Here is a 24162-nt window from a genome sequence, read left to right on the forward strand (position 1 = left end):
AAAGCAAGAAATGAAACGGTGCTAAAGGAAACGGAGACAATAGAAACCTCATGCACCTTCTCTTACATGTGAAACGCAGAGAAAGTTGTATTCACTTGGTTGTGATTCATGGGAAATACTATTGATATACACAACATTACCCGTCTTCTTCTGACTCTATTCAGAAAGAAATTGCCGGTTCTTTCAAACGACTTTTCTGTACCCCTCACGTCATTCTCAGCAACTTCCTTAGTAAGGCCTTATTTCCATTAGACGGTGATCGAGCTGTATCGTACTGTGACTAAAATTGGCTTTGTGTAACCCTTTATTAGATAATTGTTATATAGTGCAAGAAAATATTGTTCTTTATGTCATACCTGGGCCGCCAAAACATTCGATACGAGTGTTCCGGACCATGTGATAATTTTCCGCATAACACGGGGTTCTAAGCTGTATCACACGGGCTTCCATAGAATATTTGGAATGTATTTCTAGCGCGCCGGTTGCGCCGCCGTCGAAAATTCGAATACCGAACTCGGAGGTTGGAATCAATGTTATTACAGTTCTTTGTTCGAGGACACAAAACTCCCTCAACTTCTGGCGCATTCCGCATTGAAATGTGTATTTTCTCGGGTGGGTATGACATAAATAGAATACAACACGGGGTATTCCGCATCACCCGAGGTACATGTACCAGTTCGACCGCGGGTTGGATCACCCAACGGCCGTAGGGATTAATATTTATCTATGAGTTATCTGTCAAATCTTTGGTCGCAACGTGGTCGAAGCCTCTAGTGGAAATGGATGTTAAATGTGTCACCGTTGTACAGGGCCTTATAAATAACAATATATTGCTTATATAAAAGGGCTTGTCTTTACACATCACGTCATTCTCAGCAGCTGACTGAAAACTTTTCGGTAAGGCACTTCCGTTGACAGGATATCTTGTAGAAAACAAAAGCCTCTTGGCCTACCTCGACTGGTGGGGTGGATATGTGGTTAAAAGCTACACACATAAAAACCTTTATCCAGAGAAAGGGATGTAAAATAGATGAAAATCGTCGGAAAAACATGTCATATCACAAGAAAGAAAACGATGCACACCTAACATAATGTAGATTGATAAAGAAGCGCGACCCTAGTTATTGAAGATTGCCATAGGCACTACCGATGCATCCAGAATGAACTTAAAAGGTCTGTAATACTATAGGGTACATCTCACTCAATAAGTCCCTTGGTGACATCAAGGTCTTATCCATCCATTTGGATACCGTGAAGTGCTTTATTTCTGGATATGGTCTCATTTGAAGCATTAGAGGTTCAGTTGGTTAATGGAAGGCGATCCTCTGTAGAAATCAATTTCCTGCGGCGTTGTTGCGGTATTCAAACGCAGTGTCGTGTAAATCTAAAGGGAAGTGAGGCGTGTCAGTTCCACCAACTTGTGACGACACTTAGAAACATGATTATTCCACCTCCTTCCTAAGGGCTACCGGTGGTCACTACGGGTGCATGGACACATTTGAAATTTTAAAAATCTCGCGCAGGCGCACAGCTGTCTATAAAAACGGACAAAAAAAGAAGCGCCGGTGATTTGGAGAGTGTTGCGATCCGGTCAGACTAGTGAAGACAATGGGTACTACCTTGATGCTGCTTGGGCTCATGATGATGACAACTTTGACACAGGGGATGTTCCTGAACATGATAGGGGTGAGTTTTACCGTTGTAACGGAAATATTTCTTCACCATTGTAACCATTATTGTTTTGAAAAAACTAATTTGAAAGTAAATACGTCCATCCAGTGCCTCAAGTGATTTTTTTCATCCAGTTTGCTTCATGAGCAGATGATCTGGGAAATTGTACGTTGAGGGGCCACTTGTTAAGAAGGGAGTAGTCTACTTCTGTACGTAACTATCTGCGTACGTGGATGGGCAAAGCTTAACGCTACAAGCCCCATCTAGTGAGCACCCGTGCGTACGTGCGCACTTTTTCCTTCCGCCTTTATCCATTGTCTGGCGAGTGTAAGCTGAATGTATAGAAAGTTACAGAGTAGTACGCACGCGGTGGGCCGCACGGTCCTTTGCAAATAAGAGGCATAAACTAGATTCTCCTCACAATGCAATGTGTTTTTCTAGATGTTTTCCCGTAGGTTTGTTTCTTAAGAATAGATACATGTGAAGAATGTGTTGGTTCAGTGCAGGAAGTAGGAATTGCGTAGTGTTAAGTTTCAGTGTGGGAATATATGTGGGCTAGGTTAGCGTGTGTTACCTTATGACTTAAGAAAGTGTAGTGAACAACAAATGTGCAATGTTCACAAATGAAGAATGCATATAGAACACAACAAAGTTTATTCCACATCGCCCGAGGTACCAGCCCGACCGCGGGTAGGATCGCCCAAAGGCCGGAGGATGACCCGCGGAAGGGCTTGGACCGAGGGTGATGTGGAATACACAGTGTTGTATTTTATCTATGTTGTTATATCCAAACAAAAAACCAGACAAATTTCAGTGCGAAATGCGCCACAATAGAATTTTGTGTCCTCGAACAAAAGATTGTGACAGCATCGATTTCAACGTTAGAACCTTAATTCTAATTCGAAAGCAGCGCACCCGTCGCACGCGAAGCGCGTTCGAATTATTCGATGGAAGCCCGTGTAATACGACTTTGAAGCCCGGGCAATACGGTAAAATATAGACCGGTCAGGAACACCCGTATCGGACGTTATCCCGGCCGGCCCAGGTTTGACATAAAATTCAATATAATACCAGGAGCTTCACACCTGTCGTCCTGGAATATCTTCGGACTGTTCTGAACACCTGTAAAAAGTTTCTGGTAAACCTACCTGTCCAGCTCAAGTTCCCAGGCCAGGTGCTTGCTTTACCCCTAATTCTTGCGACTGAACAAACCTTATGAGTGACCATTGTATACGTACCTCCATACGCTATAAGATGAAGTACTATGTAATGTAAATGTAGAAATATCCACCTAGTTTTATAGAAAATAGATTACCTCACTTAAGACACATGTGTAGCACTTAAAGATTTGTATTCTTCGTGACTTTTGATAATAAACTATAGCAAAAGACTGCAGTTGGTTGCTATCCACTGGGTCTAGGGCACAGTATTGGAAGTCCGAGCCCAACCTTCTTCTTCCACCTCCTTTTTACCTCCCCAACCGAAGTCAGGTACCTTTTTACACCTAGGTGGAGAGAGGAAAGTCGTGTAAAGTGCCTTTCCTAAGGGCGTCAGGGGATTCGAACCCGGGTGCGCTGGGCTCTGGGCCAAACACCATGCGTTACGCCACACGACTCCACTCAAGACTCTAGCTAAACCCATACAATCGTACATATTCAGCATCAACAAGACGTGAGAAGAAGCCGATCCTATATACAAGACACGTTAGTTCAGTTGAGCAAATATGTTCAATGAGTTTTTCGTTCATTCATTGTAAACCAAACACTAAATACTTCCACACAACTATGTGTTATCAACGTGTCCCTTCTCGAAATGGTGATGTATTGCCAGTGAGTGTGAAGAAGTTCTGATTTCCTATCATGGAAAGTACGTTCAGTTCACTTGATGAGGAGGCATATTCAATTGACGTCAAGGGGGATCACACCAACAATGGTATCTCCTGATTCTACGCAAAACCGACGTCAATTGGTGATCCCAGCTCCAAACATTGTCACTTCACTACGCCATCCTAACTGTTGAATAAAGCAATCAACATGAGCCACGACAGGCGGCTTAGAAACCGTCGTTATGTCTTAATAAGGGTATTGTATGCACGAACAGATATATATAACCGTGGCGCTGTCAGGAATTACTAAGACTGTCTTACAGAGCACAAGAGGGATTCACCATGGCGGTGCTAGCGTTTATGTTGGTGGTTATGCTATCTACTCATCCTGCGGCGGCGAGCATTTTCCTGGGATTGCTGGAGGTATGATGATGTTTTACAGCTTTCTACCAGAGGCCTTTGTCAGTTTGAGCGATTACTTTGGTCATGTGGATGACCAACTCACGCCGCACTGAGAGTCATGATTAATTGAGTCACCGAGTCCATGCGTCTGTAAATTGAAGATAGCGAGGTGTTTAATGACATAGATTGTCAGTAGATGTCCACGGCTTTGTACCGGATCAGTTTTACACGGACATTTTTGAAAGCGATATCAGTTTTCTTCCTATTTCAAGCCCGGAAAAAGCGGTAAGATACAGAAGAGCCTGGCTTGGAGCGTAGCCCGTCTACCAAGATTTTTCTACTGCCTCAGGCAGCGACTACCGGCCCAGGCCTTCAGGTATAACACGCTTGTGTAGTACAAACGTTGTTGATATCATGCCAAAGGCTTTATGAACGTCAAACGTGTAATTTGATAAACCTACGCTTGCTTCTTCAGGTTGATCTGCCTGCTTTGTAATTCTGTCCTTTTCAATAATCCGAATGCCCAAGCAATGGTCACCGACTGAAACGCATACGTAACTGCAGGACATGCGCCTTTTGTTCATACACATGTAATATGATTTACTAACTTCAACGCTCCCAAAACCGTGTCCTTTTGAACACACAGGGACACTTTATTTCATTTACTTGTTAAATTTTCAGACGGATGGCTGGCTACATTCAACTCAGTCGAGTTGTTTTTCATGGAGGCCCAGTCTACAAAGCATATAAAATCTTCAACATTCTTTGATTGAAGTATGCATTAGTAAATGAATACAACTTACAGCAGATTGTAACATTAAGTAACAGAAGTAACAGAGTGTGTTGTAAACGTATAAGTAACAAATAAAGTTTTCATCATTATCATCTATCGGCCTGTATCAGCCGGGGCAAAACAAGAAGTATACATTGCACCCCAAATTGCCCTATAAAGCATAATTTTTCTAAGTGTTCATGTTTGATTCCAGTGTCTGTAACTTAAGTGTCAGTAAAAGTCAAACTTCTGCCATGCACTCGGCCTCTTGGTTTCCATAGGATCTAGGAGGACGTCTGAAACTATTTCCTGCTTGGCTCGACAGCAATGTCCAGCAAATGTTACTCGACGGTTGGTGAGCTTTTGAGACCGTGGAAGACTTCCATATGTTGTTTTGAGAATAGCATGTTGTGTCCAAGATATGTGTAGGTCCCATCCAATCTGTTTTAAGCAACACATGCTCAAGGAATATCGTATAATGTCTTGTTCGAGTATATGAGGATGATATCCCATCTATGGTTCCCAAATGTTGCGTTGAAAAAGATATCGTATGCAACGAAAAAAATAGATTGACGGAACCAACAGAAACGAAAAAAGATGAATTCTATTTGTAACTACAAATCAGCAGCTCCTGTACACATATGCCTGATAACACATTACAACTGAAGGTACCCTGGTGATCTAGAATTAAAATGTGTATAGTTATTGTTGACAGCTGACTTTACCACTGATTATTAATAGGACAGTGATTCGAATGCAATGTATGCTCTGAATTAGTAGTGTGACGAAGGATAGGGTATGTCAAACAAAATATTAATCAAATAAGTTTATTGTAAGTTCTTGCTCGTAGGCTAATTGCAGGTACATGTAACATGAAAGGACGGACAGGACAGACAATTGGTAACAATATCACATGTGACTATTCTAGTCTGAAGACTGACATGACTGACACTAAATTCTAACTCATTGGTTTTGACTTCTTTTTTCCGAGACAGTGGAAGACGAATGTTCCCACTTTTTCTGTAATGTGTGGGTTTTGTGATATTAATAGGAGAGTAGCTTTCCTTTTGTCTGTAAATGTGGAGAAATTAGGATGGAATTTGGTGGCCTCTTTTAACAGCTCATTTCTTTCTTGATCGTAGAAATGTAAAAAATGTGTTTCATCTTCCACCGTGTTTGACATGCAGTATTCACAAGTTCTTTGGCACACTGGTAAGTTTTTGTACCGTCCCCTCTCTATTTCATTAATAATCAAGACTTTGAAAACCATATTTGCTCTGTATAGTAAAAGAAGGTTATATTAATTTTGTACACTGCTTGATGCTGAATTTCTTGGGCTTGTTCTTGAAATCAAGTCTTGACGGATATCAGAAACAGCTGCTGCGAAACTGCTTTTAGTAGGAAACGGATCGCTAAAAAAGTGCAATACTAGAAAGCCGCACTAAATGTTGAAAAAAAAACACTGATGCAACAAATGAGCAAAAACCTTAGATATGCTCGAAGATTATGTCAGAGGTGATAGCAGCTTTAGTTTAGTACATTGGTCGCTCTTAATTAAGCAATGACGTCCGTCAGTCTTCATTCATCATCAATAGTTAGACAGTTTTCCCGATCTCGAATGCTTGCTCAAAGCTCCTTCGTTTAATCACAATCGTTTCGGATGACGTTTGATATCTAATCTAATAAACAATGATACAAGATACAAGATAACTTTATTGGAAATCAGTGTTGCCACTGATTAATGATAAGCATTAAGTTAGTTTAATATGCGGCCACATACACACTAGAAATGTGAATACGCAAGTTATTTGAATAAGAGCATACGGTTCATCTGATTGTCCGTGCCGATGCAACCATCTGTGACATTATCATTAGTGCGCGCGTGTACTCCTGCACCTACACCAAGGAAACATGGTCATCAGTCCGTACCTGCTTCTGCCGTTTCTTATCTGCTCATTTAACGTGTCGGACGGCTTTTTCGCCATGCACTTTTTCCAGGTAGGTTTGCGAGTGCTTGTTTCTTCGGCGTGAGAACCTGTATTATCGGTCAAAAGGATATAGTAAAATGTATAATGTACGTGAAAGTTCACGTTTCAAATTTCAGATACGTCGTACGCACGTACTGAGAACATCTTGGGATAATCGTGCGCGTGTACTTCAAAACCCAGCTGTCGTGTTACGGAAAATATTGTGTTAAAGCATTGTCGGCGGTTGATTTTGTCTCAAGCTGCTGAAGCCTCCCTCTCAATGGATCCGCGGCACGCTGGCGGCGTCGCTGCGGCCGATCGAATTGACAAAGCACTCAACGAATTTCATCGACCAAAAACGAATATTTTTATGCTTTGTGTGTTTTGTTGTCTTTTTTGTCATACTTATACGTTTTGAATGATATTCCCATCATAAAGTCAAGGGCAACACAAATCCAGTTTAAGACGCAGCGACGCCGCCAGCGTGCCGCGGGTGAGGGGGGGGGTAGAAACTTACCTACCTACCTACCTACCTAGTCCCTTAACGACCGCGCCGGTAGGGCACGGTCGCATACGTCGCACGATCGCAAACAACTGAAAGTATTCATGGGACAGTTATGCAAGTGTCGTAAGAACCTCATCTGTATTCTTACGGAAAAGGTTGTTGTTTATCCTAGTCGGCGGTTTGTTTAGGAAAAGGTTGTTGTTTATCCTTGTCGGCGGTTTGTTTAGGAAAAGGTTGTTGTTTATCCTTGTCGGCGGTTTGTTTAGGAAAAGGTTGTTGTTTATCCTTGTCGGCGGTTTGTTTAGGAAAAGGTTGTTGTTTATCCTTGTCGGCGGTTTGTTTAGGAAAAGGTTGTTGTTTATCCTTGTCGGCGGTTTGTTTAGGAAAAGGTTGTTGTTTATCCTTGTCGGCGGTTTGTTTAGGAAAAGGTTGTTGTTTATCCTTGTCGGCGGTTTGTTTAGGAAAAGGTTGTTGTTTATCCTTGTCGGTGGTTTGTTTAGCCTTGTTGGTTCTGTCACAGTCAGCCTAACAATTCTACGATATCAAAAACGTACGACGACCTACGACAAATGTGATCGCCTGTTCGGTCCAATACAAAACATAACGTATTGTAAACGTAAGGTTTAAAATAATTTTCTTCTGTTGTACAGAATCAAAAGATGAATTAGTTTTAAAAACCTAGGCCAGCCCTTTATCTGAACATTCTTTTTATCTAGGCAAGGCACAAGGTAAAGATACAATATAACCTCGCAAAGACGTTACGATGCAAAATAATTATTCGTCACATCTCATTCATGAAAATGCAAAAGAATCCAAATCATGGTGCTCCTGCCATTAGTGTAACACCGTGTAATCATTTACCATCATCTTAATCTAACTGTACATTTCCAATACTTAAGATATGCTAAATGTCTTCATTCATCTATGTTAACGGTTGGTATGCTGCATAAAAGAGTATAATTACAACAATTTGTCATGCAAATCGATAAATCAAATATTTAAGGCCAGTAATTGCTATTAAGTTGGCATGACGTCTTGTCGGTGGCATCTTGTCGGTGCATTTTGATGAGTGCGCCTTCTGCAAATTGGACGCTTAAAAACGGTTACGTTGTTCACCGTTTATAATAGGTCTTAATGACGTCTGTAATTATGTTGTTAATGGCAGTAGCTGTAATGACGGTATTAGACGAGCTTATGAGCGAAATTTGTTTCACCTCATGATCGTCGGTGCTGAAGCTGTCTGTTAATGAGCTTGAAAGGATGTTTGTTGATGAGTCAATTAGAAATGATGAGGTGCAACTCCTATCAACAATCATTTCCTCTTAGACCATGTTGATTTCATTGTTGGGATGACATCCTCTGGGAACTCCAAAATTGATGCGGCGCAAACGTGCGAAAAATTAGCGTGCAGAAACAAAGTTGCCTTCAATATGAAATCTTAGTGTTTAGGAGGGTCGAACAAATGACTTAACACACAGAGTATGGTATACCGAACAATAGATTCTTCATTTTTTTAACGTTCTTTCACATCTTCAGTTTTGAAATTGACTTGGGCATTCTACGACATTATTTTGTGTGTGTATTTTTTGTGTGAAATTTGCGGTAAATATTGGCTCATTTTGCAGCTTCTTTGTAGTACTACGATTTACACGAAGTGCTAGGCCTAAATTGGGGACGTTATTGGTCCAAGTCATTCGATGATGTCCCGGTGAACTACCGGAAACCCTCATTATTTTATTACGGCGTCTTTCTGTCACCGGGTCCCGGGTTGATTTTACCTTCGAGTTGAAAAAGTCCGGGGGCCCGGTCGTAGCCCAATATAGCCCAGTAGCCGCAGGGTGTTCCACGGGGTCACGTAGGGGTCACACCCGGCGAAAGTGCAAAAAAAATAGCCCGTAAACTACCCGACGTGGACCCTTTTTCCAAATTGTGACAGTTGCACAGTATAGTAAATCGTTTGCTGTAAAACTAGCGTATTTTAGGTCACGTTTTCAGCCTCGTGTACGGGCGCAGACTGGATGTGGGTGGATGAATCGAGATAACTTGTAAATTTGAATAGTCCCTAGGGATAAGTATCTAGGCCCTGCCATCGGAAAAACGTTTCCTACGTCGGGAACATTCGTGTCCAGAAATGTTTCAAAATGTACGAAGGATTCTAATGAGTGATAAGGAGAGACGGTTGAAAAAGGGAAAAATCTAAAGAAAGATGAGTCTTCGAAAATTTCAATGTTTCCTTTTTTGCACGTAGGCTTTAGCTATAGAACAAGAAAGAAGTGGTTCTCTCTAGGACCGTCTGAAAGATCCGTTCGAAAACAGCAAATTCATTTCAAATTGCAGATTTCAAATGGCGTTCACGACCCTAGTTTGCTTACTGTACGTGATGAGTTTACCATAAAATGGTCATGCTACAAACGAGCGAGAAGGAATCCGCTTTATGATAGCGTCATAACAACGACACCTTGCGGTATGGACCAAACCTCAGGTACCAGCGTCAAAATAATTAATCTGCTTGGAGATTAACAGATCTTGCGTTGTGCGAAAAGAGTGTAATGCATACCGGCCTGTGCCTGCTACACTGTCAGCCTAAAGGAGATATTGAAATGTTAATGTAAAGATGTAAATTTGTTTTAAGACAAAGACAGAGACAATATGGCATTGCACTCAAGTTAGTCTACGGTCACAACTGGAAAAAGGCAGTGTACAGAGCGTGACCCCTACATGGTCAAGGGGGACACCATGTGCCTACCGGGCTATTTGGGGGTCCGGCCGGTATTCTCCTGTTACTGTCCACTTACCAGTAATACCCGGAGATAACGGTACCATTAATGGTTAATGAATACACCATTAAAATGTCCTACATCGTCATTCTGACGTCAATTCTAACATCAAGTGTCTGAAAAATAGGAGGCACTTAAAGTCGCACGTGCTTCAACACTAATCTTTAGAAGCCGCCTTCGTAGCAGGCTTCGTGACTAGGCTCTTCTATTTGGCGAATCATGTGTTCCTTCATAATTGTACATCATATCAGTTTTCTGACAAGAAAGGCGATCAGAACCAGGTAGAAAATAAAATTGAAATGAAAAGCAGAAAAGTGATTTAAAATCAGACAACTGAACATCATTAAGTTAAAGAAGTGATGTTTCACATCTATATTAAAGTAAGTGACTGTGTCCTTAAGGTCTCATTTATGTATTACTCCGAGTCCGTTGCCCAAAAAAATGAACGGCTGCATGTACATGTGTCTATATCGGTGTAAAAATCCCTTTTAGCTAGGCCAGCTGATATCAAGCGTCAAACTGATGAAAGCTTGTTTGTAACTGAAGAATTTAACAGGTAAAGTTCGGCAGCCGCGCGCGAGGTCGGACGTCCACAGCCGGACATTAGCGGTAATTCGGTCGATCACTTTCAGCTGGAAAGTGCCTATTTAGGGGGTCTAGCTAAGTGCCGTTTTTAATTGCCATAAAAAGGTATTGTATGCCAACTGGTAGTTGGCAATTTTTTCAAATGATCTAGGGTAGATGAGCTCAACAGAGAATGAATGACATCGGTGCATTTCCTATAGCTTCATTACGAACGCGCCCATGTAAAACACGTTTTATAACATGTAAGCCTATGGGGCGGAAAAACTCATGAATGAGACCTTAAAGGCCCCATTCAGAACTCATGTGAAGTATATTCAACATCTAATTGATTTAGGTCTGACTAATTTAGGAGGTCGCCACACTGACTCGTATGTACATGTGCATATGTAGATTGACGTATCTAGGGCAAGGTTCAAGGGTCTTATCCTGTCTTTCATATCGCTTTAAAAAGCGTAAGGTGTGACCAATCTTTTGCGAAACGTAATCTACGCAATCTAAATTTTTTCAATTCTTCGCTTTGCTACGAGCAATGCCAAAACATACAAAAAAGGTCTGCTGCAGTACCAAGGAAACTAAAAGTTACATATGCCTCCAATAGCATTTCGATACTAGCCCGAGCCACCTTCGTAGCAGGCTTCGCTACTGGCCTTTTTTTGGCTTGTTATGGGCAGTTTTCTGACTGTATAACAGTTTTCTGATTGCTATCTGTTTGTCTAGCAAACAAAGAGATCAGAACCAGGTAGAAATCAGAACAGCGGTTTACAATCAGAAAACTGCACATGTATAAGTAAAACAAAATTGACACTCCACATCTCTTTTAAAGTAAGTTTCTTCTGTCTTTAAATGACACCCGTCCAAACTCTTGCAAAAATTAAGTACTTCAGATAACAGAGGAGGTCGTAACTTATTCACTCTGACGTATATGATGTACCTTGGACACGTTTCAAGGTCTGGTGTCATGTCCTGTCTTTCATACTGCTCAGAAAAAGCTACAGGTGCGGCAAAAGTTTTGCTTTCAATTTGCTAGAAGAAATGCCAAAATACAGATGGGCTAATGTAATAGATATAGTATTCATTTCCCACCCCTACCGTATTCTTGCTAGGTTCTCATTTGCACTTGTGCCCATAGGGAGTCTAGCCCCGACCGGGCTCAGGTGCCACAAAATTGTACCGGTGGACTGCCAGGTACCGGGGGGACACCTCGCGGTGCTTTCACAATTAAGTTGCGGCGTCTATTTGTCGCCTGGTCCGGGTTGATTTTAATTCAGAGTTAAATATGCTACGGTCACATTTCCAAACCGGGACCCAGCCAGTCTGCTTGCGGGAATGAAAAATTAAAGTGTACATTGATAGATTTGTGTTTTGTTGTCTTTCATATAATACTTTTCGTTCCTACATACTGCCCGACCGGGCACTAGTTTGGAAATGCGACCGTAGCATTAAAAAAATCCAGGGACCCGGTCGTGCCCTAAAATAGCCCGGTAGCCGCAGGGTGTCCCACGGAGCCGCGGGGCCATGTAGGGATCACGTCCGAAATTGCCAAAAATCAGCCCGTTAATCACCCGGCGGGGCCCTTTTTTTCCCAATTGTGACCGTATACGCAGCATTAGTCATTGTGATTCAACAGAGGTAACATGATAAGATAAACCAACCTGATCTCTATTTTCCGTATCAGTGCTCTACGGCTTCAAACGATTTAAAGACGCTCTTTAGAATGCACCCTATGTACTAAAGTGGCATCACTGTTGGCGGCTTATTTCGTTGACAATAAATCTCATTACTCAGGGCAAATTTTCAAATTCAGAAGGCTGTTTAGCTTCCTCAAGATTCAAATCCAATAATGGTTCTATTTGATGCTGTGATGAATGCCCCTCCCCGTCACGTCTCCCACTGATGCCATACACAAGTGGTTGGAGGATGATAAAAAGGCCGTTATAGGTGTCAATCACCGTTTAGGTCTTATCCATTCGGACGTCACGACAACGTAACGCAATAACATCCAGCGGCTGCTATAAAGCTGTCCGTAAGCCATTGTAAAGCGTCCAGACCACCGGAGTCCAGCTACATCATGCCTCACTGCAGGACATCCCGTTTCCTCGTCCTTCCGATTCTCTTCATCTGCTGCCTGAGCGGTGTGGTCGGTCTGTGGGGGCTTACCGTGACGGGGGTGAGTGGTGCATCTCTGTACTTCGGTACCGTCGGTCGCTACATTGACCATAGCAAACTTCATATACTACTACAGCACTGGCTATAGCTAAATAGTCCTATACGAGAATGACAGTCTCTGCCACAAAAGACACAATCGTGAGCTGATTCAGTTCTGCATATGAGTTGCAAAGTTCTTTTGTGCAGATCTTCTGAACTGTGTATCATACTATCAGTCTAGCTTCTCCTAATTTAGGTGCTTGGCCAGTATCAGAGTGTAGCTCTACCTGGCTTTGTCATTTGCAAGGTTCTCTCGACGCTTGGTATTTAGTATCAAGGGTCTTGCAGCGGTACTGTAACTGTAACGTGCATCTGATCTTTTATGAAACGAGAACGACGGAGCAACACTATTCTTGGTGCCATGTTTCAAATTTTACAGTTTATTGTTTGCGCCATCACCGTAAAAAGACTCTACAATATCGTGGTAGAGTACTGCCCGTGTTTGATAATTGTGGGATAGTTATTCACAATGGATTAGCTTCAAGGTAGACATCACAGTATATTTGTCAGCGATTGATGAGAGGTGAATGGTTGGTTAAAGTCCACTTGTATTAGCAGTTCAGTCTTACCGTGTTGCAAAGGATTTCAAAAGAAGCCAACCTGTTCAGATATGCAAGTGGAGCGGTTTAAATATCCTGAGTGTAGATGTGGAGGTCAACATTTGCAGCGTTATGCTGCTATGCAGCACAGGACATGTACATGCACACTTCATTGCATATATTCGAGAGCTTAGCACAATTCCAGCACCAAGGACAGGGCAAGGATACTCCCGTTCAGCATGGTTAAGGGAATACTACGTGCGTGAAAATAACCACTCACACCGTGTGAATGGACGTCAAAGCAAGCCCGTTCCGATCTGATGACCATGATTATATAGCTCGTACCGCGCGCGTACCGTGTTAATTCACAACGTGCTTTCAACAATTCCAGTGTCACCGTGCAATTCTATACGTATGAATGTTTTGCATACAAATTCACAGCCACATACACATTTACAGCCCTAAAGACGTCCATCGGATAGGATGTTAATCTTGTTGAACTTTCTGGCAAATGGAACTTTCTTCCAATGATAACTATGAATTCCCATTCCATGGAAACCTTTCTTCTGGTTTTCTTGCCCGTTCACGTAGGCTTTGTGAAGGGTCATTTGGTGGGATATGCCCTAGGTTGGGAACCTTCTAGCCGACAGAAAGCTGAGATTCTGCACTGATAGTGTGTTGTAAACTGACAACACGTACGCAAAGAAAGCAAAGACATAAAGATACTGCAGTATACGGGGAGGGAGGCTTTTCTGGTAGTTTTTAAATGGGAAAGGGAAACTCATTCAGATATGGAATATCGTAGCCCTGGGCATTTATGCCTGTGAAGAGGATAATTTTGCAGCAGGGACCCTTGCCTCCCTGTGTGCATAACACCCACGCTGCCCACCATCAATTTCTAACAGATCCACTTACTCATTCTAAAGGATTCTAAATGCCCTCAGGTCAGATGTTAAAAATCTGCACGACCGTACTGGACACGCGGATGCATTCATACACTCATCCAGCCGCAGAAGTCGCAACATCGCAACTACTGGAGAGGTATAGATGGTATGATCTGGGGACGTTAACAGTTAATTTGAAGTTTGAGGTTTAGAAAGGCATAACTCTGAATAGACACTAAAATGCAATCATTTAAAAGAAGGCTGGATGGTTGGCTTAAGCTTCTTGCCTCCGCAAGTTTGAAAAACCCCTTTTCTGCCAGTGCCAGCTAAATATAAGATAAGCAATAGACCCCTTTCCCAACTGCGGCGCCATTTTGAATCTTCTCTCGCGAGAGCTCAACCTAGCGCGAGCGCTCGTGGTTTGAACACGGGAGCAGTAAACAAGCGGCAAGAGGACGGGAGCGGTAAAAGCTCAACAATGGCGTCCCAATAGAAAGCAACGTTGAGTCATCTTCGGCGGCGAGATGTTCTCCTCCTCGGTGAAATCCGTCGATATCTATGCATGGCACAAGTAGATAATATTGTTGTTGACACTTGGACTCGATATCGGCCTCAAGGTCTTTTCAGGTACATATTTGGCAGTGAATGGGTGAGGGTGTGCATGTTTTCACTGTATTTGGCGTTTCTTTAAATCATTATGCGCAGCAATATCTTAGATATCTGTCGGTCGAATGGAACGCCACAAAAACGTTAGAGAATATTGGCTTGAGGATTAAAGGACTTCAGACTGATATTTTCATTCTTTCGTGGGTTTCCATTCTGGTGAAATCTAAAATATTGCCGCGAAAAGTGATGTAATGAAAGATACAAAGAAAACACTCACGAACTTGCCCAAGCTAATCTTGGCACTAAAATATCGTCAAAGTCAAAGAAGCCACCGACAGTCCGTCAAATTTCTGCTCGCAAAGCTCTTTAGCCTATATTTTCACGTTTTTGTAATATCATCCGACGGAAATTTAGGATATTCAATACGGCGCTAAGAGAAAACACTCCATCTTCACTCACGTACTTCAGGTCTTGGTATTTCAAAAAATCGTTAAAAAAAACCGCCGAAATTCTGCTAAGTTGCTAACCAAAAGGACCTTGAGCTCAAGCCTACATTTGCACTTTTTTGTGGGATTTCATCCAGCGGAAGTGTAAAATATCGCCGGACGAAGTGATGTAAAGAAAGGCTAGACAGAACACACGGCCCCCTCCCAACGCGCTTATTTTTCCCAGGCGAAGTTTACATCGTCAAAATTACGGCCACAACCACTAAAATTCTGTATATTTCTATCTGTGTAGCTACAAGGACCCGAGCCCGAAATGTGTACGGTTTTTTTGTGGGATTTGTTCTCGACTTGAGCTAATATTATTGGGGAAAATACAAGCACGCGGTGTAAACATCATTATAATGATATACGATGCGTGGCACACGTTCAACAGCCCTTCAGTAGCTGTGGAAGATCACAATTTCACTGGCTGATATCGAGTCCAAGTGTCCACCATAATAATATCTACTTGTGGCATGCATATATATATACGAATTTGATCGAGGAGGAGAATATCTCTCCACCAAAGATGACTTGACACTGCTTTCTATTGGGGACGCCATTGTTGAGCTTTTACCACTCCCGTCTTCTTACCGCTTGTTTGCTGCTCTCGTGCTCAAATCACGCGCGCTCGTGCTAGGTTGAGCTCTCGCGAGAGCAGATTAAAAATGGCGTCGGAGTTTGGAAAGGCTAGGGGTCTATGAAGTCTAATCATTCCATTCCTACTTTTACGAGTGCGCTCTGACACAAAAAATGTATGAACAAAAAAATTAAATCACTATATACCCCTTTCTTAGATGGCCATTAGTAACGTAGTCTGCACGCACGTACCGCTCTATTTTACAAACCCGTACAATTGAATGATACATTTCAAGTATGTCCCTTCATAGCTGTCTTCCTGATACCCTCTTTAGATATATTGGCAACACTATTGTATGTATAAAGCGTATCATCAACCGTGCTCTCTTTCCTCAATGTTTCTCATCAACTTAAGTTGTTCCATCAGACTGTCAACAAGTTTCCACTAAGTGCAGCTCATGGCACCATCACATCTCCATTATGATGGGCTGCTACAGGAAACGACGTTCACACAATCACCACAAATAGCTGCTTCGAAAGTCATCTCTTTTCCCTGTACAATTAGACCCTGGTGAAGTCATTTCTTCGATTGACGTGTAGACTCAAGTGAGTTACTTCGCTTCAGAGAAAGTGCTCCGGAGGTAGTTAACGAACTTTTAGAACCTTAACCAGATTCTTTCTATCTTATTACGCATATATTTTTCTCACATCATGTTATTGGTGTCTACAAAGTTTGGTGATGACTGGTCTGATCTAATTTTCAGTGGTCAAGACAGCTTATCGGATAAAACAATTTGGACGTGAAATTAACTGGCACTGTGTCAATCTAATACTTTATGAATGATACTTACAATATCATTTTCGTGATTCACTGAAGAAATATAAATGTATATTAATAAGAGAAAGATATTGTTTGTACATCTTAAAAGGCTGGATTGTTTGGGGATGAAAATATAAGAATAATCCCTAGCTAGCCATTGTTACTAGATTCAAGCAAGGATGACCTAATACATGCAGCTGCACATATGCAGGCAAATTTGAACACAAATGTCATTACCGGATGAGTAATTGAAGAGCAATTATTTTGACTCAATTGATAGTTTTTCGTCTAACCTTCTTGTGCCGACAATATTATTACTACTGCAAATACATGGCATTGTAAATTGACTTACCATCTTCTGCCCCTACACATTAATTCACCGACTCACTCACTTGGTCTGAAATGTCTTGTGAACCTTCGCCCACATTCAATCATTGTACGCATTTCACATTCAGACAATGCAAAGTGGATACTTATGTTCCAATAATGTAATTTTAAGTCTCTCTGATGACAGATATAGATATGATTATAAAAGCGAACAGTACTCACCTTGGTTATAAAATCAACTCAAACCAACACACGAGCCTGCTAAATGATCTACTGAACGTTGCTTAAGACCCCTTGGACATTCGCTGACATGTAGATTGTTACACTGCGTTGTTTGAAGTGGACACTTTGTTTCAAACTGGTCGCAATGATGAAGATGATTCAAATAAGTTGCAGACACGTGTAAGACGGAGGCCGGTTATCACTATGGCACTCAAATCCCGCACGGTACATTGTAACTCACTCTTCGGCCCTTTTAACGTTCGTCAACATATTTTTGATCCCGCAATAAGTGGGTACTACAGTTTAAAAGTGCTTATAGGGTGTCATGCGTCACGTCCAACGGCTGGTATAAAGCTATCTGTGAAGTGTTCAGGCCCGAGCCCAGCTGCATCATGCCTCACTGCAGGACATCCCGATTCCTCGTTCTCCCGATTCTGTTCATCTGCGGCCTGAGCGGTGTGGTCGGGTCGTCGCGCCTCACGTTGACGGGGGTGAGTGGTCTGTTGATATTGACCATCGTAAACTCCCTACAGCATCGGCTATGGCTAAATAATACACGAGAATGACAATCTCTGCCATAAGATACACATCTGTAAGCTGATTCAGTTTTGTATATAAGTTGGAAAGTTCTTTTCTGCGGGTCCAGATTTTCTTCTGAATTATGCAAATGCATCAGTGTGGCTTCTCCTGAGTTTAGTTGCCTGGACAGTATAAGCTTCACCTGGATCTGCCATTTGCAAGGTTCTAACGCTTCGTATTGATTTCAATAGCCTTCAAGTCCCTCTTGTAGCGGTATTTGTAACTGTAGCGTACATCTAATCTTCTATAAAAACTTGGAGCCGTGGCTCAGGGTTTACAGTTTATTGTTTGCCATCGTCGTTGATTTTGTCATGGCAAAAAGGCTCTACAATCTTTTGGTAGATACTCCCCTTGCTTGATGGTTATGGAATAGCCATTCAGATGGAGCAACCACAATGGGTTAGTTTGGTAGAAATCTTCGTATAGTTGTTAGCATTTGAAGAGAGATCAACCTTGTGAATGGTAGGTTACACACCATTACAGCCCCCGCACATTGATTCACTGACTGAATGACTAACTCACTCACTTGGTCTGACATGTATTGTGGACTTCCGCCCACATTCAGTCATTGTACGCATTTTATATTCGGACGGTACAAAGTGGATACTCAAGTTTCTACGATGCTATTAAGCCTCTCCGATGACTGTAGACATAATATATCTAAGCTGATATTGTGATGGTATTTCCAGACAGGGAATGACGCACTTTTCAGATCAGTAGCTTTATTGAAACACCAGTGGTGAATCAGTAGCGACTAAGCTGCTCTCATTCTAAAATTAATTTGCTTTCTTCCAACATAGTGCAATAGGGTGCAATAGTCATTGCCTTGTAAGTTAATGTAGCTCCTTGTACTTTCCAAGATCTTCTTGTCTACAACGTGTTCTCCCTGATCTCTTATAAGAAATAAGCCTGGATGCCAGACCCCCAAACTCTGAAATATCTATCGTGTGGGAGTCTGGTCTGATGGGTGGGGAAATTTTCTCAGCAGAGTGGTGTCAGTGGGAGGAGAAGCTGTGATTAATGGCCACTCACACCACAGGTAGCCTGGTACATGGCACCACAATTGGCCAGCTGGCTATGAACAATAGCGAATCATGGACAAGACACAGCTCAACGGTTAATCATTAACCACTCAATTCTCAAAATATGCATGTTATTTTCCAAAATAACAGCAGAACTTAAAAATGTATTTAGTAATTTACCTCTGGTTGTCCTATTTGCTAAACTGAGATCATGTGTTAAACAGTTCTACAACCAAATAAGACATTACGGGCCCTATCTACAGTTACATTTTATCTGTTAGTGGATTCAAAAACACAGCTGGGAGTCTTTGACCAATCATGGCAGGGGTGTAAATGGCTCCCTGCTGATCCTGCTGCTGCTCTATTGGTGGGATCCTCGCACAGTATTTGAGCTGGCATGAGAAAATTTCCCCAAGCATCAAACCAGACCCCCACACGATAGATATTTCAGAGTTTGGGGGTCTGGTATCCAGGCTAATAAGAAATGGGTGTAAGCAGGCAATGTTTCCTTAGAGGATGTTTCCTTAGAGGATGGCCTGATCTGACTAAGGACCCCTGGAGCATCACCTTATTTGGGGACTGCCCAGTACCATCTAGAGGAAATGCGTCACGATGATAGAGAAAGAATTTGCTATTTCTCAGAAATAAATACGTGGGCGCCGGGCGGCTAGAATGTATGTAAAGGAGAGGAAAGTCCAATGTACTTCAGTTCAGAGTCTGGAGCAGCTGAGATTCAGTGTAGATCTAGAGAGAGGACAGAGAGGGAGAATACCCATCAATGTCTTCAAATGAAGCGATTTTGGTGTCTACTACTTCATTCCTTCCTGGTTTGAGCGAACATCTCTAACATCGCAGCTATACTAATATTCATATTCAAGTTTGCATGAGTTTATATTGCGAGGGAGAATATTGCGATGAAGCATATTCTGGTTAAGGTAAAGTTTCCGGCCAAAGAAGTAATTTCTTTTGATTCGATAGCCTAGGTGCACAGCGGTGGGTCAAAGTAGAAAACAACTTCTTTCCGCAACCTTTAACTAAAATGTCTAAATCAAAGAAAAAAGTTACTACGCAGCTCATTGGCACAAGTGTGGACGGGACCTTACATAGACTTAAGGTGTCTGCAATCTATGCCGTCACCTAACGTGCAGCCCGCACGTTAGGGCCTGTCACATAAGACAGTTTTGTGAAAGCAAATTGAGAGGGTTCTTAGTACAGTCATGTATACGCCTTAAGAAATTATACTTATGACGGGGAAGATTGTCGCAGAACGTTGTCATTCCTGGAAATCCTAGGGAAAACACACACGACGAATATAGCCGTCTTTAAATGGGGGTTAAGACGTACAGTCTCGTGAAAATTCACTATGACGTACTGGGCCGAAATTGAGAAGACTCCATTTACCTTAAGTGCTGAACATGCCACCCTTTTAAGGGAACTGCTTAACCCTTTAGTCTTTTTTCCACCTCTGGACATAGAAATGCACCAGGGGAATAAAACACTTATACCCGAAAAAGCGAAGAGTATCACGTTGTTCCCATTATCTCCTTGATGCTATAAAGTTGTGAACAAGACTTTCTCCAACGTGTTTGTAATACAAACGTCTAACTCAACATACATTTCCAGTTTTAGTGCAATACTTCATTCTTTATTTTATAATCTAGCTACGTGATTGAAAACTAACCAAGAATTCATTCAGTTGCTTGATTCATTTTGAACTGCGTCATGGTCTACCTTGGTGTCTAGAAAGTTTAGCCTTCATTAAAGCCACCCCTCCCCCTCTCACTGGACCCGGGGCACGCTCACGAATTGACAAAGTACTCAATCAATTTCATCGCTAAAAAAACGAATATTTTTAAGCTTTGTGCGTTTTGTTGTCTCTTTGGTCATACTTGTACGTTTTGAATGATATTCCCATTATAATCCAGTTAAGGACGCAGCGGCGCTGCCAGCGTGCCGCGGGTCCAGTAATGCTTCGGTCACAAAGTTCCCGGGCCTTCTTTTGGCACTTCCTGGGGCATGGCGTGGCCCCTACGTGGCCCCGTGGGGCACCCTGGGGCTACCGGGCTATTTTTGGGCCCGGCGGGGACCCGACACAAATTTAGTTCTGACTTAAATTCTACCCGGGCCCCGCGGACAAAACGTCGCCGTTACCTCAACGTGAGAACATCGCGAGGTACCCCTACGGGTGCCGGCAGTCCACCGGGACAAGTAATTATTTGTCTGTTTGCTTGCTTGCTTGACTTTGATGAACCCTGAAAAGATCCAACGTCCCCCAGGTATGCACAGTTTAGATTTACAGGAGTGCATTATACTGGGGGATGTTAGTAGATGTTATCTTTTACAAAGAGTGCCAGAATTCAGCCGTTTGGCAGCGATGGTGAAGCAATAAAACAATCTTAGCAGCAGCAACGACACGGCGTTACGGAGGTGTTACATGAACATTTGGTGGCTTCCATAGTTGGTAGTCGAGATGCGGTCTCAATTCTAGAGTACGGAATAGAATCTACAGTCAAGCAAAACATCGGTCGGTGCGAAAACCACAGTAAAGAAAAGAAAACCAATTTAAAAGTGGTGCGGCCACATGTCATTGTCATTGGAACTAGCCAAAACTATCATACAACGAACCGTCCAGGGAGGAAGAAAAAGCGGTACGCCAGAAGTTAAGATGGATCGACAGGCACGACTCTAAGTAAAATATTAATGAAAAACAGAAAACCGAGAAGGGTTAAGAAAACTGGTTGCCAGATCTTCTGTGGTGTCCCAACGGTCGCATATTCAGACCAAGGGATAACTGAGATGAGATAGCAGCTACTTTTGCTGGGATTTTTCTGGCTTTTATTCGCTGTTTTCTGATTGTATATCACTTTTATGAGTTCTGGCTGTACCTGATTTCTAACGATCCCCAGTAGAACTCTTACGCAATCAGAAAAACACACTTGATAAGCCAACCCAAATCCAAGCCAAGAAGGTAAGAGGCTATACATTTTGTATCATGGGCACTTGAAGACAGCTAATGACGGCAAATAGCCAACCAAAGGATAACATCGTTTTGGTAATCCAAACCTTCCTGGAGTTGTCATTACCCACAATTCTAAACCTCGTGGGGTCTTGTGGTGTAATTGCAGGGTGTTCGGCCCAAAACCAAGCGGTCCCGGGTTCGAATCCCCCTGATGCCACCGATGGTGTGCCCTTGGGAAAGTGGCAATGTACGTGGCACTGCAAAATAAGTTATGAAAATTTGAGTGCAGTGCCACGTCGTGCTTGTCTATCAAAAGTGTAAGAAAAAAATTCTTGAGTAATCGTACCTGTTGTCTAAGAATGTACATATATAATTAGTGAGGTTTAGACATAGGTAGCTTCAGTTATTTGACCATCTCTGAATATGTGTTTCATGATGGATGTGGAGTTAAATCTTTAACTATTTCGAGCTCCGCTAGAAAGATTCAAGATCGATAGAAAATTAGATTCTCCAGATGAATGATGTAATTCGGAGGCGTCGTAAAACAATCAAACTGCCTTCAACACAAAGAAGCTAGTATACGGTCTTCTTTGAGATATGACTTACCCAATCAGACGCATACAAACGTGGTTTGAAACGTGTGCCGCCACCAAACCTAGATATCATGTGGCCACGGTGTGGTCAATTCTGGTTAAGAAGGTCAAAGAAGGCTATGGTAATGGAATACCATATTTGGTAAATTTGTACCCTAACAATGATTCTGTATCTATGATGACGGTGTATTCGCTGTGTTGCCACAGGTATGTGAGAGCGATCGCCAGTGTATCCAGGCCAGGGGGCAGAAGTCGTGCTGTGCCCCGCTGGGCCTGCGGGACCTGTTCTCGGGGATCCCGGTCTGCAAGCCGATGGGCCTGCGGGGCGACCGCTGCCACATCGCCGGGGACTACCTGCCCTACCCGCTGGACGCCCCGAGACGCTTCTGGCGCTGCCCCTGCGCTGACGGCTTGTCCTGCCTGGCGCCCAAAGGCTCGCTGCTGGGCCGCTGCGACTACCCGCACATGCGGTGATGACGTCACCAGAGTGGCCGCCATCTTTGTTCTATGATGACGTCGTCAGCGCAGCACAGCCGCCATCTTGGTTGCAGAAATTTACATAGGCGGACGGGCTTGTCCTTTGGAATGACATTTGTGAACTGTTATTCAACAAATAAACTGTTGTTTGGCAGTCTCGCGAACATCAGTAATGTAAGGAAGGTCGCCTGTAGTGTATTTGGGATTTAGGAACACATTTCAAAGAAAAAATTGTTCCGGACAAAAGTAGAAGACGTAGTTATGGTTTCTGTCGCTCGGAACGAACTGTGACGTACTTAAAAAGGAAAGAAGTGTTCAACACACAGTTAGAGACTCTCCACATAGAATTACCTTTTATTAAATTTATAATGTACACTAATTATAGTCTTGTAGTACATCCCTACGATGATATTTCCCTCGAATCTGTGCCTAACAAATTTCGACTTCACTATAACCATTTCAGTTCTAATTGTGATTTAGGAAATATCAAACAATATTCGTGTCCGATTTTGACCGTACATATCACAATATATACACAAAAGAGCTGGACTCCTGAATGTACACGTTAGCAGTTCACAATAAACGTACGACGACTTGAAAATGTTATATTTGTGTTTGTTTTTTCTGGCTCTATTGAACTTTGAACTTATTGCAAAAACCAGGTTTGCCTAAACAAGTTGTTTGTTCGTTTGTTTTACTTGTATATGTAAATCGTACGGTATTTCCCAACGCCACTTCATGACACACCCCTTCATAACACACCACGTTCCACGCCGTGAGAAAGACGTTAAAAATCCCGGTCACTTCTAACCCCCCCGATCGAAACCTCTGCTTGGAGAATAACCACGTACTATGTAAGCCACAACGCACCGCTTCAAAGTTGGTAGGTGAAAACCATGTTAGGCACTGATTGCCATGAGTTAGTCACACATTTCTTACTGGACCAAACAGTGCACCCCTGCCGGTGAGGCCATGCTGGTTTCATTGATGGCATCTTCTGTGGACTGCAAAACTAATCTATGCTGGCAAAAATAGTTTTATTCATTATGAAATCTAAGTGGTCTGGATTATTTTAGACATAATGGAAGACACAATGTTTGGTATACCAAACAATATATTCTGTATTCATTTATAATTATTTATGCTATTTGTTCTTTGACACCTTCTTCTTTGACTTTGGAATTGGCTTTCTACGGCAATAGTATCCTTTTTTTTGCAATTTCCGGCACATATTTGCTTGTTTTGCAGCTTCTTTCCACAAAGTAGGATACGGTCGCAAACTTTATTTTTTTGGAAACGGACGAAAATTAATGCGCGCGTGGATGACATTCATATAATCTAGTAAGCGTGCCCCAAGTTGC

General features: G+C 42.4%; 1 protein-coding gene across 4 annotated transcripts; it reads left to right on the plus strand.

Moving 5' to 3' along the window:
• The first annotated feature begins 1461 nt into the window (after positions 1 to 1461).
• On the plus strand, positions 1462 to 23407 carry LOC136440418 (toxin MIT1-like). Of its 4 annotated transcripts, none has more exons than XM_066436458.1 (2): positions 1462 to 1686; positions 22532 to 23407. In XM_066436458.1, exons 1-2 carry the CDS (start codon positions 1609 to 1611, stop codon positions 22796 to 22798), a joined length of 345 nt encoding a protein of 114 aa, XP_066292555.1. In that variant the 5' UTR covers positions 1462 to 1608; the 3' UTR covers positions 22799 to 23407. The 4 variants fall into 4 exon arrangements, with proteins under 4 accessions (XP_066292555.1, XP_066292554.1, XP_066292552.1 ...); XM_066436457.1 differs by lacking the exon at positions 1462 to 1686 and adding an exon at positions 3786 to 3919; XM_066436455.1 differs by lacking the exon at positions 1462 to 1686 and adding an exon at positions 6542 to 6668.
• Positions 23408 to 24162: the final 755 nt, after the last annotated feature.

Source organism: Branchiostoma lanceolatum, chromosome 8 (genome assembly GCF_035083965.1).
Source record: "Branchiostoma lanceolatum isolate klBraLanc5 chromosome 8, klBraLanc5.hap2, whole genome shotgun sequence".
Taxonomy (NCBI): domain Eukaryota; kingdom Metazoa; phylum Chordata; class Leptocardii; order Amphioxiformes; family Branchiostomatidae; genus Branchiostoma; species Branchiostoma lanceolatum.